We start from the raw sequence: 20,086 nt of genomic DNA on the forward strand, positions 1-20,086 counted from the left end.
CGCTGTCATTTACATGGATTTGCAGTGACATGGATATGCTGTACATCACTCTAGTATATTTCCCCCCATCCTAGCCCCCTCCAGAGATTTTTATGCTACAACTGTCAGGGAGCCGCAGTCCAAAACATCTGGTGGGCGCCATGTTTGGAAAGGCTGGTCCACTCAAATGGCTTGATGGAATTAGTTCACAAGCAGGGTGATTGAGAAAGGCCGTCAGAGAAATTATCAGTGTATTGGAGGAAGGGGATGCACTCACAGACAGTCCTATTTAATCCCCATACCCCAGTGGAGTAAAAAGGCTTTTCAGAAGGAAAGCCACAAAAAACAGAGAATAACGGCACATGGTGTAATCTCTTGGTGCCTTTATCACTACCAAAGGTAGCATGTGAACTGGACCCTGAACAGTTAAGAATCTGGCCCACCACGATCACTAAAATGTTCAGCTCTTGAAAAATCTGAATATGATAGACAGAGAAATCTAAGCCTTTATCAGCTGTTCTCCCACTAGCACTGTGATAGCAGATGCTATTCTTGTTGTAAAATGGTAATCAAAATTTGTTTGTGCTTTGGTCTTAACTATCAAAAGCTTTACTCCTGAGGATCTGTCAGGTTTCTTTGATTCTAATCACTGCATCAGAATGCACCAGCGGTAGACAACTGAAAAATCAAATATGGTGTAGCAGTGTAACAGAAATGCAGTGAAAAGTTAATTCAAATAAAAAAAAAATAACTAAAGAGAGGGGGAATTGGTTTGCAGATTTTTTTTTTTACTTGTATCTACCCCTCCAGTGAAAATGTCACTTTCTCTCATCCCTTCATTCACTTCTGTTTATTATATTATTTAAAATTGCCCTTTATCTATACATACATACATACATACACATACATACATATCTAACCCTATTTCTATCTGTAAGATGCTTTGCTCCATCAGGGAGAAAGCCAGAGTACAACAACAACAACAACAGCTCTGTTTTCCTTCAACACCTACCACCTCCACCCAGCATCAGTTCAGCATAGCAAGGGGCTTGGGTTCACTCTCATGTTGTTGCTAGGCAACAATCAATCCACTGAACCATGTTCTAAGTAGAAATTGCCTAACTTAACTTCCCCTGATTTCTCATTATAAAGCAAAAATGTGATTCAGTCAACAATTGTGGCCCTATAATCTGCATGGTGTAGATATAATCAATGTGGAGTGGTGATAAAAGTGATGGACCAGGAATAGGGAGAGTTGTTCAGATCTCCACTCAGACTCACCCATGATGCTCAGTCACTATTTCTCAGCCAAATCTACCAGATATGGAAACTGGATGGGTAGGGGAACCAGGTATGCTGTATGAGTTTACTAAATATTCATAAACATAATGAAATATCCACTTTTAACTTACATGCGATAATGTTTCCATATCTATTCTTTGTTCTGTTTTGATCCTTTTTTGCCACATCCCAAGAAGCTGACTGTCCTTCAAAGAAGCTCTTTATAGATATATATAAAAGGGGGGGTGAAATTATAATTCACACATATTTTTGCATTTATTTCAACATTTGTTTTAGCATTCAGAATAGCAACCATCTACATTTTTTCCCATTAGAAATAAATGTAATAACTGGTCTGGAAACTTCTGATGGGGGCAGAAGCAAACATTGAGCAAATTCAAGGCCTGCTACTTTCAACTGCAAAAAGTGTGTGCTTCTTGCTTTCTTCTGTTTCTCCATCCCAAATACAAATAACATTAATTGTCCAACAACAAATAGGTAAACATGTGAAGAAAGAATTTCCCAGTTAAAAATTATTTCTGTCACAGTGACAGAAATAAATCAAGTATTTCTTGAGTGAAACACTACAATATAGACTTGCACTAGCATGCTTCTCATTCACAGTAAAGTCATTTTTATGGCTTGTCCATGCTGTTCAAACATAGCTATGGGCAGTGGCAGATTTTGGACTTTAAAATTTCAGTCTTGTATGAGGCAAAAATTTGGTGCCCCCTGCTCCTCCCTTCTGTTCTCTCAATTCGCTGCATTATAGTTGCAAAGCCCTGCAGCGCCCTTTAGTGTCAGCTCCCAATGTGGTCACACTGGCCCCAAATCTGCCTCTGTACACTGTCCCTGTACCCTGAATTTTTACAGGGTTTATGCACACCAACATAAGGAGTCCAGTGGCCTATCTAGTCTACCACCCCATTTCCCACAGTGGCCAACCAAAAGCCTGAGACCAGGTAGGGTTGGATGGATCCACCTACCACAATCCTGCTCTCTCCATACCTTGATAGCAACCAGTTATCTGTACATAAATACCACTGTTAAAATAGCTGACTTGAGAATGCTCCAGAACAGGGGGGACTTTCGGTAGAGAGTGGATGTTCCAAGCACACCCTTCCTAGTGCTTTATGACATAGCATCTAAAGCAATGAAATTTCCAAGTTTCTCTTTGGGATTATTTCATTGACTCATGGTTCACAGAGAAGTGGTCTTTTAACAATTTAATCCCAATTAAACATTCATTTTAATCTTCTTGTAATTAAGAACTCGTGAAAACAAGAAGCTGTACTCTCAACGGGCCTCTCCTAAGTTATTGAAAAACACAGCTGTTGACATTTTTACCTCATATTCTTCTTTGAAACCGTAGCTGTCAGATGTTTTCATGAGGTTAATATGCTGCAGCAAATCAGCTACTCTTATAGCAGGATGTAGTTGGCCTGTTTGGTATGGCGACTCTGTTCCTTCGCAGAGGTAGCGAGGCACATCGAGCAGACGACTTGACTCTGCTGTTGCACTGTGGTTTTCATCTGTGGTGATATTAATCCAGAGAATAATAATGAAACTCAAATACTCCAAGATATAGTCTAGTTTTAAATCAGCTCACTGCCACACTCTGTAAAGGTTTTGGAAGCTGCACACAACAAATGCATTCTGGCTTTTTGAAAAACATTGTGTTGGGAAAAGATCTGTTCCTAGGCAGTACTAATTCCACCTGGGTCCAGGATGCCAGCGCAGGAGATAATTTTACATGTTTTTTTCTCTCTTTTTAAATCAAATTCACTGTCCAGCAGTAAATGGTTGAACTCAGTTTGAGCTGGCCAACTCTACTCAGCACAAATTGCCAGAATGGGCTCAAACTGCTGTTCAACTTTTGTATACAGCTGATGGGCCTTGGGGTAACTTACAACACTACTGCAACCTCTATATGCCCCATACACTTACTAAGTATGCAGTAACCTTCCATTATTTATGGCTGCCTTGGAGCCCTCAAAACCTGCTACAAGCTCACATGGACTTGCTCTCTATGATCTATCTTCCCTCAAGAACACGATAACAGTAAATGCTTCAAGCAAAGCTGTCAATCTTTGATTGGACCAGAGGCTGGCTTTACATTTTATGGCTGCTGCACAGAGGTATGAAAAGAACCATTGCACAAAAAGAGTTCACCCTGAGATAATCGGTACGTGCAACATAAACTGAACCATTGTTGGCCTTCAAGAGTCTCAAAGGGATCTTGTTTTTAGAGAGGGCTGTTGTCTTCACGCTCTGCTTACGGTAAGTGTTTTTGGAGGTATCTGGCCAGGCACCAGAAACAGAATGGACAAAACTCACTTCATCCAGTGGTACAAGTTGGAAAAATGTCCAAAACGGAAAAAATCCCAGTGCTTTATATTTGCCATGGAATTTGTTTTCAATTTTGGAAGTTCATTAGTAACAATGAGTGGATGCCAACTGCAAATACAGTATTAGGCAAGTTTCCAGTTTTAAAGTTGCAGTTAATGTTTTCAGGTGAAAATCCATAGCAAGTATATGGTTCAGCCTACCCATGCAACCTTCTTTGTGTTTCTCAAATTTATTAGTGGCAACAGTTTTCTGTACCTTTGGTCCCACCCCCCACAAACAATGCAGGGGAAGTACATGCTATTGTTTTAATTTTTTTTACAAGTATTCCAGCACAATTTCTTTTACATTATATACCATTTAGACCACATTGCATGCTTTAGTTTTTCCTTCTCGGGTATTTCTGGTCAAACACTTGTGATGTATTTAGACAAAAAATTAACGTAAGGTTATTTTCTTATGATAAACATGTAAAATAAGCATGTCAAATTACACCACTCTCTGGGACATCAGAAAAATTTTCAGTGTAAACTTAAAATTTCCCTATACAAGCTACCCCTGTTCAAAATTTTCTGGAAAATCCACATCGCTACCTGATCTGATCCAGCTATGCCAATTTTGCATTATATTATAACATAGTTACCTAGTTAAGCAACACAGATTGCTTTAGAGAAGACTATACATTAACAAAGGGACCCAGGTGGCGCTGTGGGTTAAACCACAGAGTCTAGGGCTTGCTGATCAGAAGGTCGGCAGTTCGAATCCCTGCCACGGGGTGAGCTCCCGTTGCTCGGTCCCAGCTCCTGCCCACCTAGCAGTTCAAAAGCACATTAAAGTGCAAGTAGATAAATAGGGACCGCTCCAGCGGGAAGGTAAACGGCGTTTCCGTGCGCTGCTCTGGTTCGCCAGAAGCGGCTTTGTCATGCTGGCCACATGACCCGGAAGCTGTCTGTGGACAAACGCCGGCTCCCTCGGCCTATAGAGCGAGATGAGCACCGCAACCCCAGAGTCGGACACGACTGGACCTGATGGTCAGGGGTCCCTTTACCTTTACCTTTATACATTAACAAATAAAGGTTAATCTGACGATCAGAGCACCTAGTGTACACACCATAAAATGAAGCTCCGATGTTAGAATCAGTACAATCAGATACAGCTAAAGGCCCTTCACATTTTCAAACACATCAACTCCTTCAACTAAAATCCCACTCCACTGACATAGGTATATGTTCAAATTTAAACTTGGGTTTGACAGTTTCAGAATGATTATAAGAATCCACTTGTCTAGCATGATAGAGCCCTATCCAGCTGCATGCCAGCCACAGTTGCCCCAGCCAACACCTGAGAAATACACCTGGGAAATACATGAGAAAGAAACACATGTGTGACTGTATTGTATGGCAGAGCTTTGCAAATAGTCATCTTCTACAACTATTTCACATTTATTTTAAACCATTCTTCTACAAGATGCTGGACAGAACACAGAAACCTCCAATTTGGTAGCAGATTACTTGCATTCCAAATCTGAATTTTAGGAATTTACTTCTTCCACCCTGATCTGCCTCCACCAACCAGAAACATTTGAACTGAACAAAGAGGGGTCCTATTTCAAAACAGACACATACCAAAGTCCAACAAAAATAAAATCCAAAGTCATTTTTAAGTACCAAAAAAGCAATCGTGTTATTATATTAAAGTAAATAACCCCTCTCCTTAAATGATCTCATGGGGTTTTAATTTGAATCATCGTGTGCTTCATTAAACTGAGTAACAGTGTGAATGACAAATCAAAGTCATATTAAATATAGTATTTCATTCATTATGCCATATATCTTGTAATATAAATCACCTCATTTACCCAGCCAACATTCACACAATATACTAAACTAAACCATGGTTCCACAGGATGGAGATCAGCCTAAGCAAGGCTTAGACTTGTGCAATCCCAGTTTACCTCTTTTGAGGAGGATTAGTTTAGAAGCTTTTGTTTGGTAATAGGTTGATTCTGAACAGTAATGGATGTTGTGTGAACAGCTAAAGCCCTGGTTAATGTTAATTATGGTTTGCTTGGAATAAGCTAACCTGAAACTATGTTTCATGGCTGTGTGTTCTATGGTTCCATGTCACATCTCAACACACTCACCCTGTCTCCTCAAATACTTACCAGTTATAGGGACTGTAGCCCATTGAAGCATTAAAAAAAGCAAATAAATCTTGAGACATTAGAAAACTTTTTTGTTAGAAAACAGTCAAAGCTTAAGCTTAAAAGCTGTAGAAGCTTGGTAACAATAGTAACTAAAATAGCTTCTACAATTTTGGAATCGTAAAGAAATCCAGACAACTTTGTGCCATTTTAATCACCACAGACATGCACATATTACAAAGCCATTTTTTTTGTATGTATGAAATGAAATGAAATGTCAAATATAAAAAAGGAAGAATGAGCAATGGTATCAAATCTCTAACATAAATAAATACAAGCTCTCATGAACTCCAACTAAGACATTTTGCCTCACGTAAATAATATTTGTCAATGAACAACAAACAACAAACCACACTGTGATGTGAATGCATGCTGAAACTGTCAGGCCACCTTTCAGTTTTGCCCTGGGGTTGCTCTTCACAGCTGCCTGTCTCACTAAAATTCGAACAGATTAACCTTTGCATGTCAAAAGATTTGTTTCACCTAACTCAGTTGGAGGTTTTGATAGCTCTAATGTCACATCAAATATACTTGTTTAGTGAGTACATGGCAGCAAGAGCCTCTTGATGAAAAGGATTAGGAAAACAGCACCCAATCAGCGAGTTTAAAATTAGCAATTATTTAGATATGTTAATTATAATTTAAAGCTGTAATCAAATCATTACTAAATGGCTGAAGAAAAAGCATGGGACATTTGATACAATGCTGAATGTGTGCCTAGGAGATCCACATCCATATACCTGACCAGCTATGGAGCCCTGAGTTGGGGCTACTACAGTATAGTATAGTATAGTAGACCTGATTTCAAATCCCTACCCAGTCATGAAGCCCATGGGATAACCTTGGGCAAATTCCCAGCCTACTCCACAAAGTTTTTTAAAGAATAAAGGGGAAAAGGAACCATGGAAGCCAACCTAAGCTCCTTATCATAAGGGCAAGATAAAAATGTAATATGTACAATGAACTAGCTTCATCCACCTAAGATAAAATAGGGAAGTGTGGTTCTCGAACAACGCTTCCTGTGCTACATTGTAATCTGCTTTTTAAAAACAAAAACGGGGGTATTTTTAAAAACAGTTTGTGATACGGCATGGGAATCTGTAGTTCAAAGCTGGGAAAAAATGAAGCAGCCCCTTGGGATGTGCTCAAACCTTAGATAACAGTTAAAATGTTTTTTGTTTTGTTTTTTGATTCTGGCCTAACTCTTTTAGCTCAGAAAGTTATAACAAGTTCCAAATGGCCTGAAACATGGACATCTAAAAATTTTTATTCCTCATGTTATAAAATTATGTTCCAAAGCCCCAAAACTGCCATGTATGCTTGAATTCAATATGGCAAATGATGTGGGAATTCGAGGCGGTCACTATACGGTGATAAGCTTTTTGGGTATGCATCAGTTTCCATTTGAATTTGGATCCATTTCAATGCTGTTTCTGGCCAGCATTTAGCACTTGAGTTCATTTGGTTGCACTACTGGTTGATTTATGCTATGGAAAAGATAAAAGAAATGTTCCTATGCTGGCAATTGATTCAACTAAGATATCCTTCTGGATTGACTGGGAGACAATGTTTTAAAGCTTGCTGCTACCTGCCAGGTAGGTTCCATAGGACTCTATCTCGAATCACATGCTGATTAGGCTTCAGGATTAAGCTGTCTGTAGATATGGACTGGGAATGGCAACAGAAATGTTGAATGGGTTTCTGGATCTGGTAATGTCTGGACTGAGTTTGTTAGGCCTCATCTTTAACAACAATGCAGTCCTATTGATGCTTTGATAGCCTTTGGCCTACTCTGTGGGAAGTGCACTGGCAGGTTGAGGGTGCCATTAAATCTGGACCTTATACTCCTTGTTCATACACAAAGTGCTACGTCTGTAGTCCCTCCCATCTATTATTGTTTGCATTTGTCTTGAAGGAAAATTGAGTGTGCCTCTGGGGGTGAAGTCAAAGAGCTGCATTACCAGCACCAAAGTGACTTCTCTGAGGTGCAAGCCTCGGCAGTGTGTATGGAGGTCCTGGGCTGCCCAGACAGCAAGACTCCCCCCTCAGCACTGCTGATGTGGTCCAGATGAAAGCAGAGGAATACTTTTGGAACCAGCTTGGCTACAGGAGTTGCCAAAAACAGGCATACAAGGTGCCATCCAACATCTTGGGGACTTCACTCCAAACTTGTACAGGGTTCACTCCTTAGTGTTTTCTTCTCCTATCTAGGCTCTTCCTCTGTGCATTTTAATGGAATTTCCTTCGTAGATATTTTCAAACTTCCATTGGTTCAATTGAACTGCACAGACTTGAACACATTGTGTTTCTAGATGCACTGCCACTTGCGGGCTTTGACTTATAAAACCTGAAATTACTTGGGACCAGGATATTTGATAGACCCTTTTCTCTCATATTTATTTAAAACATTTCTACCTCACCCTTCAACATAAAATCTCCTAGGGAGCTTCCAATATTATTGAAAACACCCAACAAGTAAGTAAGTAAGTAAGAAAGAAAGAAAGAAAGAAAGAAAGAAAGAAAGAAAGAAAAAACAAATGAGAGCTATGTAAAACCACCAGTCACACTTCTTAAGCCATTCAAAACATGGGTGGGAAAACACACACAAGAGGTGATAATTGTACAGATGAGGTGCCACTTGCAAGGCCCTGTCGCTGGTGGACACCCACCACTTTAAAGAACATGGGTGCGCTAGAAGTGGGACTCCTATGATGATCTCAACAATTAGGTAGGTTCATAGAGGAGAAGGCTGTCCTTCAGATGCCAGGTCCTAGGCTCTTTATAGCTTTATGGTCAAAGTCAACCCTTCAAATTGTACGTGGAAACAAATTGGTAGCTAGTAAAGAACAGGATGTGCTTGTTTCCAGATGTCACTGTTAACAGCCCAACCAGCCTTCAAAAGCAGCCCCATGTAAAGTATTGTATAGTAATCTAACCAGGGCATTGAAAACTGCCACTAGGTAATATATTTTCTAAGAAGGAAGCTACTTAACTGGCTGGCTGTGTCACAGAGTTGTACAAATGGGAAATATGCATCTCAAAAGTGGGACTCAACAGCATCCTTAAAGCCAAGGACTGTCTCCTTTGGGGAATGCAACTCTAAACAATACAAGCTGAATACTCATTTTCTATTTAGTCTTTTTCCTGAAAAGTCCCTTTCCATTCTTTAATATTGGTTTCAGAATCCTCCCTCTCTGTGCTCTGGTTTCCCCAGTAGCTTGCAGCGGTGGTGCTTCAAAACAAAGTTTGCGGTATCTGTTGGTTATTATTTCAATGCCAGTTTTTAGTTTTAAAAGCAAATTTTATTCTGAGAAGATCAGCAATATAGGGTGCTTCCAGACAGGAGCATAATATGGCTAAAAAGTCAGTTGCTAGAAACTGGTCGCTACTCTTTTTTTTTTTTAAACCACCTCATTGGATTTTGCTGTTGGCAAGGGGAAATGAGGATTAAATGCAGGGGGGAGGTATACAGACTGGCATTTTGATGCTGACACATTGTGTGGACACTGAAAGAAACCTGCATACTGTACATGAGTAGCACTGATCCTACAATAAATACCTTTTTGGAAGCATCCATAATCACACTACTATATCAGGCTGAATATGTGAAACCACCACTGTTCCTAAAGCAAGGTCAGCTTTGAAAACAAAAATGTCACTGAAGCAACCACCAATTAAGCTGTGAAAACCAACAATTAGCCTCCCAAAGTGAGGGAGAAACCAGCTTCCAGTGCACATTTCAAGCCCAGGAAGGCCGTTCATTTCTCCTGAGTATTTGATGCTGCCCGAGGAAAATGAGTACACCGGAATGTTCTGCCAACAGCAGGCTTATATTTTCAGTCTGAAACAAGCTGTTTAGACACCCAATAAATATATTGGTTGACAGGAGTTATAAACCATGCAAGGAGATGAAATCCATGAAGGAAGAGATTATGGACTAGGTCCTCACCTAACACAGCAGTCGGCACAAGTGGATCATTGGGCACTGCAGGAAAACAAAGCTCGTGAAGAAATACATTACCTTCAATTGGTGTATTTTTTGTTTTATCAATAAAGAAACAGATAATTTTATAAAGTCACATAGCAGTGTCTATCAGTGAAACAGAGAATACACAGTCTGCTTTGTTGAAAGCAATGTTTGCATTTTACACAATGCCATAAACGCACAAAATTATCCACTACGACCCAATTAGGCTATCTTCTAAGCATTTGCTGCTTGACAGCCACAGAGTAAACTCTCAGGTAGTTTTGCCAGTGCAGCTGCCAACAGCTAATTGAACAGTTAGGAAGCAATTGCTGCTATTAGAAACTCAGTTCTAGCCTAAATGCACCCTGCATTTTTCACAGGGTGTAGCTGAAATGCCCTTGATTGAAACATTCACCAGCAAATTCTTTGATGAAAGAAAAGTGAAACATCACAAGTACTTAAATCATCAAGTGGACACCTTACTTTTACACTACACTCTTACTAAATTATGGCATATTAAGCCTAATTTACATACAGTTCCTTTTAGGGATCTTGGAGATGTTCTTCCAAGGCAGGCATGGAAAAGAAATCCATGGGCTCATAAACACCCACTTTAAAGGAAAAGTGAGCTTTTAACACTTCCAAATTATTTCTAAGCAAGAGAAGAATTTCCGATTTTACTGGCTGATAATTAGCTTTCTTTGGGAACAGCCAAGGACTGTGGAGGCTTTGGCAGCCCAAACCAACTGCTTAAGCCCCACAAATGTCTTAAAATTGGCCTTCCACTGCATTACAGTCCGGCTAATTTTAGAGAGAGAGGTAGAAGCCAAATTCAAGGGTGAGGGAGAAGGCCACCCTCCAGTGGAAGACCTGTGGAGAAGGAGGTCTTCTCCCTCATGCTTGGATTGGGCTCCCACTCTTGCAAGAACTAATGGAACTAATGGAACTAATTGTTCCAGTAGGGAAGGAAAAAAGATATTTCAAGGTACAAACCTGAGACTGAGAAGAAGAGGTCATCTACCATGAGTACTTATCACCCGTCTCAAATTGAATCCCCCATAGTGTCTTTAACCCACCCTTCAAGTGAAAAATTCGACGTATGGACCTACGTCTATCACTAAAACAGTGCACAGCAAGGCACAGAGAGTTACCACGGGTTAATTGATTTATCTTGGCTAAGGAAAGAAGGGACAATGTACACTCTTTTCTTAAGAATGCTACCATTGTGCTTGCTATTACATTAGCACCTAGAACATGGTAGATATAACTAAGCTGGGCAAAAAGGTACCTAGTCTCATAATCCATGTTTTTTGTCCCAAACACCTTGTAGCAATCTCTGAGCCAGATAGTACACTAGTTAGGAAAGGGACCGGCTAAGTCAACAATGTACTTTGAATACCCTAGAGGACTATCACGTTATGCCAAAAATAATCTCTGGGGGTTTGTCCTGAGAGGGATCTTCCTGAACCAATACAGTTGTACCTTGGTTCTTGAACAGAATGTGTTCTGGGAGTCTGTTTGACTCATGGAACTGTTTGAAAACCAAGGACCGTCCTGCAGCCAATTGGAAGCTGCGGAAGCCACGCCAGACATTTGGCTTCTGAAAATAATTCAAAAACTGGAACACTCACTTCCAGGTTTCAATTGTTTGGGAGCCGATTTGTTTGGAAGCCAAGGCATTTGAGATCCAAGGTACGGCTGTACTGCTACTGGGAGTTGCTGGAGGAGGGGGCCATCACCCAAAATTGGGGTTGGGTGTGAATGTTGCATAGTTCAAGTGTCTCACTAAATTGATTTATTTAGTGTAAATGTAACAGCACCTGTACAGAGCACCTATACACAGAAACAAAGTAAGTTACCAGCTTCAGTTACAACGACCATTTAAGCACTGCCACTAATGTACTTACATCTGGGGCTGAAGTTATGGGAATCCATAAAGGTGACCGAGAGAGGGTCCTCTGCATGAAGTGTGCTTTGGTCAGCATAACTCCTGTCCATTGCGTTCACCATATGGGTCATTTCTTGCCTGGCGTTTCCCATTGCATCTTTGCGTTTCTTTGCAAGTTTGCTGCCCAGCCAAAAGCCAAAAGAAAAAAGCAAAAAAATGAAAGTCATCATAATTTTTCTATCTGGTGATCAATAACATGTAATAGTACCGAAGTGAAAGAATCTCTCAAACTTAAGAGCACCTTTAGACGCTCTGGTACCCACAACCACAGAAATGTTCAAGTGCCTTGCTGTTTCAGATGATGAGTTGGCGTTGTAATGTCTGGAAAGGAACTTGCACAGGAAGGGTGTTCAACTTGGGTACTTTTCATCTTTAGAAACCTGCAGCCTGATCCTAACCACACTGACTCAGAAATAAGTTGGAAATATTTAAGTTGGGACTTGCTTTCAAGTGGGTACAACTGGGAGTTCAGCTTTAGTTTCACAAGGAGCCTGTCAAGAACAGTGCAAGCATTGGAAACATTAAGCACTTGTGTTTCCGAGTTGCTACTGCCAATGCTGAAGCTACTCCTAGGAGTTTCCAGGACAAATTTACACACTGCAGTGATCCAAACTTGTATCCACGCCACTATTTTTATTTCTTGTTGTGAGATAGTATTTATCGTGTAGAAATGTTTTTGTTTACAAATTCATATTCTTCTCTCCCTTTAATTTCTGTTTTCCCATGCAATTATGCCAAAATACTCAAACTGGAAACAAAATTGCATTTTAACTTAACCTTTATACAAATAAATAACATTAATTATATCAAACGATCTTTTTGAATTGTAGTCGGAGAATTCATTTTTCTTGTTTTTCTAACATCCTCTGCTCTATCATTTAATTGCTTAGATTGCCAAAGGTATGCAAACAGCACAACAAAGGGAAGATAGTTCTGTTCATATTAGGATTACATCTCACAGATCACCTTTTATATTTATTTATTTCAATTAATTAATTTGTATACTGCGCTTCCTCCGTAGATCTCAGGGCAGTTCACAACATACCAATACAAGATAATAATAAAAAAAACAAGAAGGAAAAAACTCCCACAAACCAATAACCTCCCCTCCCCACCAAACATATTTTAAAGGGTATAGGATGTTAATCAGCCAAAGGGCTGGCTGAAGAGGTATGTTTTTGCCTGGTACCTAAAGGTATATAATAAAGGCGCCAGCTGCACTTCACTGAGGAGAGTTCTCCTGCAGCAGAAGTGAGGAATTGGATCCAGCCCTTGATCCAGAAGTAGGCTTCCCATCTATGCATCACCTGATGTCTTATGACATTAGGTCATTTAAAGTTCAAGCCCAGTACAGTACAGGCTTCCATTTAAGCCACAGCTGAAATAATTATTTCTGTTACCATCAGTGGCGGAGGAAGCCACCCATGGGGGCCTCCGGAGTCTGCCTGCCTCCTCCCACTCAGCCGCCCTAGAGCTGGGGGGGGGGGGAGGAGGCAGAGGGCGGACTGTTTGGGCAGTGCGGAGCCTGCGCGTGCCCAAGCCACCACATCTCTCCCAGGAGAGATGCGTGGCTTGGGCGCACTGCAGGCCCCGTGATAAGTGCCACCCGGCATTTTGTCACCCCCCTCAGTGGTGACACACGGGGCAGACCGCACCCACTGCACCCCCCTTCCTCCACCCCTGGTTACCATGCAGAACAACTGGGAAAGATGCAGTATTTTTTTTTAATGCCGAATTTTGGTCACAAAGAAAGTATGAGAGCACCCACTGTATTCCTACTTTTTCTTTTTCAGCTGCAGCTTTAATCATCCCTTCCCTGACATCATATAACTTCACCCACAGGACAGGTGAGTGTGGTTTCCCCCAAACCCTATGGTGGGCTATGTTTTGAGATGTGATAAGACAAATTAGGTTCCCTACCATCACCCTGAAGCGTGGCAAATGGGGGAACAATATTTTTACTTCTGTGCTTATACTTTTAAAAACAGAATTCTGTGCCAGTTACAGCACAACAAAAGGAAGATAGTTCTGTTCGTCTCTAAGGTGCTACTAGAAAGAATTTTCGATTTTGTTTAGAATTCTGTGCCGTTCACACAGAATCTCACAATGTTCACTGGATCTCACAGGATCCAAACTGTGCATGCAAAGGAAATCCTATATGGCTGATATCCTTCCCATTTGTACACACCTGTGTGCATTCACTGTCATATGCAGAGGGAGAAGCTAGATGTTCACTGGGAGGGGCTGAATCCCATAAGGTAGAAGCAACTACATTAGATTATCCTAATTAGTTCACAAATATCTGTAAAACACTGGTGGTTTTTCACAGATAAAGCACCACAAAACACCACCTGTGTTAATTAAGCACACAGAGCACTCAATTTGCAGTTAAACACAAATCACATCAATACTCCTGCTTTCAGGACAATTGTTTATTTCGGACTGAAATCGCAAATAAAGTGTCATCAGGTTGGTTTATCATAATATATACTGCATATTTATAACATGTTGGTATACTATCTATTAAGTATGTGTGTATGAAGCATATATTAAAATGTTCTTAACAGGAAACACAGTTGTAATTTAAGGAACAGCTGAGAAATGTATTTCTGGAATATTAATGGATAAGTAACAAGACATCTTTAAAATGTGCATACATGTTCTTGCTTAGAAATCATGCCCCTTGAGAAAAAAATCTGCCTTGTAAGGGATGTCTAGATTTGGTGAAGAAGAAAATGTCCTCTGGACATACTCAAAGACACTCTTCTCATAGTATTGAGAAACTGCAGTTACAGCTAACAATATATGGATCCATTCAGAAACTTGGCACTGACAAATCTCTGCTCAAATTCAGTAACACAGCCCTCGTGTGCTTGGTCACATGTAGACCTAGACTGCTTCCACAATAGAGGTGTTGGGGTTTTTTTTTTTTAGTGCTGCTAAGCCTTTGCTACTTTACCACAATAAACCTGAAGCAGAAACATCTACTAAGATTCCACACAAGTATTGAGTGTAGCACAATATTATCACTACTGACCACACATACAACGTACTTTCTTGGCCTGACTATTCTTTCTCCTGGACATTCTTGCTTCACTTTCTGAGAACTATTGAAAGAGTTGGGTGTGAGTTGCTGTGGCTGCATTTTCCAAGGCCAGTGCCTTATAGTGATAATTTGTAATAAAGACATAACTTGACTGGAAAATAATTTGGAGGTACTTTTCTACCCAGTGAATTGTTCCGGAATGCCCTATGCAGTAAGATTATTGACGTTAATTGGATGTGTACCTGGGTTGGGAAACTGCTCTGAGTCTTCTGAAAAAATAGTTGGATGAATATATAAACAAGAAAGCAAAAATTGTTAAATAAATATGCAAGTCGAGAACTGCTCTGGGTCAACCCAACACAGATGTTCCATGGCTAAATTTACACTACATCAACTCAGTAAACAAGACAGCTGCACTACCAACCTGCAGCAGCAGGATGGGGGGGTCTGTCTGCCTCACTTCTATGCCATGAAGAATCATAGTAAGGGGTTGAGCCAACTGTGTGATGCTGGCTGGACCAATCTGGTGGGGCGGCAAGCTTGTCTTTAAAGGCAGTATTGTGATTTGTTTTTGAGGGAGTTAAAAAGGCCTGCAAAACTTTCTAGTTGGCAAGAGGCGTGAGGGCTGCCATGCACAAGTAAGCTTCCTGTTGTGGTAAGTGCAGAGGAGAAGCACCCTGGTGCATTTTCATGGTGAGGGGCTGCTAACAAAATATCCTGCTACTGTTCCCTGGTTTAAGGCGCTTTGGCCTTGAGTTATGACACTTCATTCTATCCAAGAATGTTCAGCAGGGGTGGGAGTTAAGTGGCAGGTGTTTCCTTGGCATATTGTTTAAGAAGAACAAACAAACAAAAGCATGCATCATTTAGTTAACTTGGAGCTCCTCAATGCCTATCTTAAATTGGGCAGAGTGCCTTCCTAGTTTTTACCTTTAACAATTGGAAGCCTGCACTATTCGAGTGTAGTTAAGAGTGGTGAAAAATTAAATGCTCAGGGCAAACCCCTACAAGTTTAACAAATAGTGACCTGACCCACAGTTAAATCTTTTGAAAGTCTTGTGTCTTCGTTCCAGAGTGGGGGGAACAAAGACATGAGGTGGTGGTGGTGGGTGTTCCTTCAGCTGCTTGTGAAGCAATTGCCAATATTCAGCTATCATCTCATTATATATTTGCAGCAGACATGGCATAAAATCAGTTTTGTGATTGTGTTTCATACATGGATTTGCAGGTCCTCCACGAATCTCTGTTCACAGAGTTCTCAGCGTACACTTCCCCCTAAAAATTACCAGTGACTATATTTAGAATTGTAGCTGTCAAGAACTTTTACATGTGTAAAAATGGGATAGCAAGAACTAAAAATATAGGAGAGTTATTGCTGATCTTTAATCCCATCATACTGTTCAAGGCTTTTATAGTTCAGATGGCTTTTTCTCACCTATATACTAAAGCTCTCAGTCTTCCAGTCTTAATGCCACATTTAGGAAGGAAGGAAGGAAGGGGGGGGGATAACCAGTCCCATCTCTTCATTTCATGAAACCTATTTTTGAAGCACCACTTCTTATAAGACTTCATAAAAACCCTTCAGTATAGTCTTTCAGATAGTGAAGACTGCAGCTAGGTTTCTGGTTAAGACAAGCTAAAAAGTCAACAGTACTTAAAGCCTTGTGAGTAGCTAAGTAGGTAACTGTGAAAAAGTTAATTTCCTTGAAAAGGCTGTGATGCTGTGATCTATAGATACCAAACTTAGAGGACATCTTAAGTACTTAAGTATGCACTGAGCTCCGAAGAGTACCAGCAGCAAACAAACAAGTAGTGCAACAGGAAATACACAATTAAATGATTTTTGTTGGGTGCATACATTAAAAGCACTAACACTCTTTTCTCTTAGTAACCCTCTTTCCTATGTCAGTCCCACAACTTGTGTTTGGGCTAACCATAGTCTTAACTGGTATCAAAATCCCCAGCAGTGTTATGTGCATGTGATCATTGCTCTGAATCAGAGCAATAGATTTGTAATAGAAGGAAGGGAGTAGAGATACTCTATTATTTTGTGAAAATTGCATGGCTTAATTACTTCTGGTTGCCCTGTTATTTAACAAGGGAATTGCAATTTGTCATAGTAAACTCAAGGATAACAAAGTCAGGCTACAGCAGCTTAGGTAGCTTTTGTTTTAAATCAAGTGGGTTTTTTTAATGATATTTCAAAAACCCTCTCCATTTAACACATGATCCAGATTTACTGGTGGGCAGCTGTATTCAAGTGCAGGCCTGTACATGTATTATATGACGGCTTGTTTTGAATTAGTAGCTTTTTTTAAACCCTGCATTAGGCTGCTTCAAACTTTGTCTATGCTTCTACAAGCCATTCTGACTGTTGCTACCATTTAACGCATCCTATGTGCAACATACAAGATAGGCATAGATCTTGTTGACAGGTCTGTTCCCCGAGAGTAAAAGAGATCAAGCACTTAAAACGCTTCAAAGAAAGCATAATATTGCAAGCTCAGAAGAAATATCACTTTCAAACAGCTGCTGGATCATATCCCCCCACTGTGAGGAGAACGGGGCAGGAGTGAGGAGAAGGAGCCCAGAAGCCTTCTTCAACTTTCCCAATGATAATTAGGTGGTTTTGGTGGACAAGAGGGGAAGAGTCAAAATGCACAGAACCCTTGGAGGGCTCGTGTCTTGACAAGAGGTCAGCTACCATCCCCACCCATCCACCATTGTGCCCTCATCTGACTGGGTGATGGTGGACAAAGTGCACTACTTTTAGGTCATGTGGGGCCCCTGACAAGCCCAGTGTATGCATTGCTCACATGTAGGTCAGCACCATGTACACTGGGGAAGCCCTTTAGTTCCACCCCTATTACTGCATCAGCTTCCTTCAACCACTGCACATTTTACACATTTTTATTTTGTAAAAGAACACCAACACATGAACACCACCTTTGTGTGTAAGGGATCTGCACAAATGGATCTGGTTGGGCAGGTTTCTCAAGAGCCCTTTGTGTACGAGGTCACTTACAGACACAACACATGGTGTCAGAAGTGGAGTTTAAAGCAGACTCACACTCTAGCACCATCCTAAAGTTTAGCCTAGCTACTTTTTCTTTCTTTCTGGGTGCTGTGAGAAACAGTGTACATTCCCTGTCATTTCTTCCCCTGAAGTGGGGGGACTTCACTCTGCCTCAGATTAGGGCCAAGTCTGGTTCACTGCTTGATGAAGAAAACTACCTATCACATTACATGAACCTAGAAAGAAGCCCAAACTTGATTTTAGAATGAAAAATAAATTGTAGTGAAATCAAAAGAAACAAATAGATATATAGAAATAATGTTTCTACATTCGTTTAGAATACAATATCCCTTTAAAAATAAAAGCAAAAAGCCTTAGAAAATGTTTAGCTCCTAAAAAAAGGAAATCAAAATTATATGGAAAAATGTAGCAAAGTATTAATACTTTTTGTCCCTTTTTTTTTTTGAAAAGGGATACTGCATCTTCAATACAAGTAAATAAGTAAGTCACCCATTTCTACTTACAGGTAGTAGGAGTAAGAATAGTAGCTCCTCCTGGCAAGCAAATCACAGACAGTGGAAAAAGAGAAGCAATGGTGAATGAAAAGCGTGACTCTGTCACATTCAATAAAGCAGAGAAATGTGCGGTTTTGTTTTTTATTAAATCATGTTTTATTGGTTAGCATTACAAACTTGCTCATGCACTGGTTAGCCTTACGGTGCCATGCAATTAAAAAAATACGTTAGCATATAAAAATGATTTCGGTATTAGAAAGAGATTGCTGGAGAAAAATGACATGCTGACACTTCATTTATTGCAAAAAAGGGAAATTAAATGGGTTATGTATTTTCATGCAGTTCAGCATAAATGTGATGATTGATAACTACCTAAATGTCATGACATACAGAACAGGTGTGTACAGGTCATGTGCTCTCAATTGTTCCTTTTTTTTGTTTTTGTCTAACTTTCAGTTACAAACTGGCAGAGCTGTGTTAACAAACAACTATGATGGCTGCTTACAAGTATACAGGTGTAAGCGGGTTTATTTGGGAACATCCTATATAGATAATAGGTCTATGCTGTCATTTTTGCAGTAGATATGCATGTATACTAAGGCATATAAATACACACACAGCTGCTTCTTCTGTTGCTGCTTCTGAATCTTAAAAATGAAAATGTTGATACACACATGCTTAGCTTAAAAAAAGAAGAAGTACACAAATGGAAGGAAATGAGGTACATTTGGAAATATTTCAACAATGGTTAAAAAAAAGTTATTTGCTATTTAAGAGATGCAGTATCCCTTTTCTTATGCAGTTTGATTACTTTGTAAAACTCTATAACAGCTAATAGAGTTTCATCTACTTCAGCTTCAAATCAGTTTGTACAAAATGATCAGGCAAAGCATAAGACACCTCTGATTCATGAAATCATACAAAACTGCTTACCACTCAGATTTCCCGCCCCCCCGCCCAATAAATCAAATTTGGAAATCTGTTTCAATGTGTAAGAGTAATTAAACCAATGTGAAATTAGCAGGTATGTTTTCTGATCTTCCTAAAAGTGTTAATAACATCCAAGTATCAAAAGGGATACCACATGATGGAATCACTAATATGTATGTATAGAATGGTTATATTTATAGCACCTAGTAGTATACAAGCGCTTAAGATTAAAACTTAAAGCATATTCAGTCTAACTCCATTGTGTTTGCAGTGTGGTGGTGTATACTAGGAAAAAATCATTTAGTAAAAATAGAAGGCAGGAGGGTAGATTACTTTAGAAACCTTGTTAACAGAAAGAGCTTCAGGGAATTCCAGTTTTGTTCCACTGAGTCAATGGGAATGACAATAAGTTGCACATAATTAAGGGGACTGATGGGCTGAAACTACCACAAGATGAGAAAGGGTGTGTATGTTGGTAACTCAAATGGACTGGGCTCAATATTACTATTCTAGAAAAGCTTACAAATCTTGATTGAATAAGTCATAAAGGCTTATTGACAGTGGGCAGTTAGGTTTCCACACAATTCAGACAAATGGTATAACACACTTGTAGCATAAGCTGTTTGTCAGATGTGAGGAACCCTGTGGCCATCAGCCCCAGCCAGCATGGCCAGTGGTCAAGTATGATGGTAGTTATTGAGCAACATCTGGAATACCACAGGATTTCCCCCCTCTGCTTTTGGTGGGGCATGCGTCTGGGCTGGTTATTAGCCTCTGAGTCAAGATACCTATTATGTTTAGGCACATGAGATCAACCTAGCTCTGCCTGCTGAGAATTTTGCTCTCAAACACTTA

The 20,086-nt window shown here is 40.1% G+C and overlaps 1 protein-coding gene across 1 annotated transcript in view; it reads right to left on the minus strand.

Moving 5' to 3' along the window:
* Positions 1-20,086, minus strand: part of PTPRK (protein tyrosine phosphatase receptor type K) — a 332,596-nt gene that overhangs the window by 18,003 nt on the left and 294,507 nt on the right. The window contains 5 exon segments of the mRNA XM_033143751.1: positions 1,392-1,479; positions 2,608-2,792; positions 5,771-5,782; positions 9,759-9,794; positions 11,684-11,844. Coding sequence (XP_032999642.1) covers positions 1,392-1,479; positions 2,608-2,792; positions 5,771-5,782; positions 9,759-9,794; positions 11,684-11,844 — 482 coding nt within the window.

This window comes from Lacerta agilis, chromosome 3, assembly GCF_009819535.1.
Source record: "Lacerta agilis isolate rLacAgi1 chromosome 3, rLacAgi1.pri, whole genome shotgun sequence".
NCBI classification, from domain to species: Eukaryota; Metazoa; Chordata; class Lepidosauria; order Squamata; family Lacertidae; genus Lacerta; species Lacerta agilis.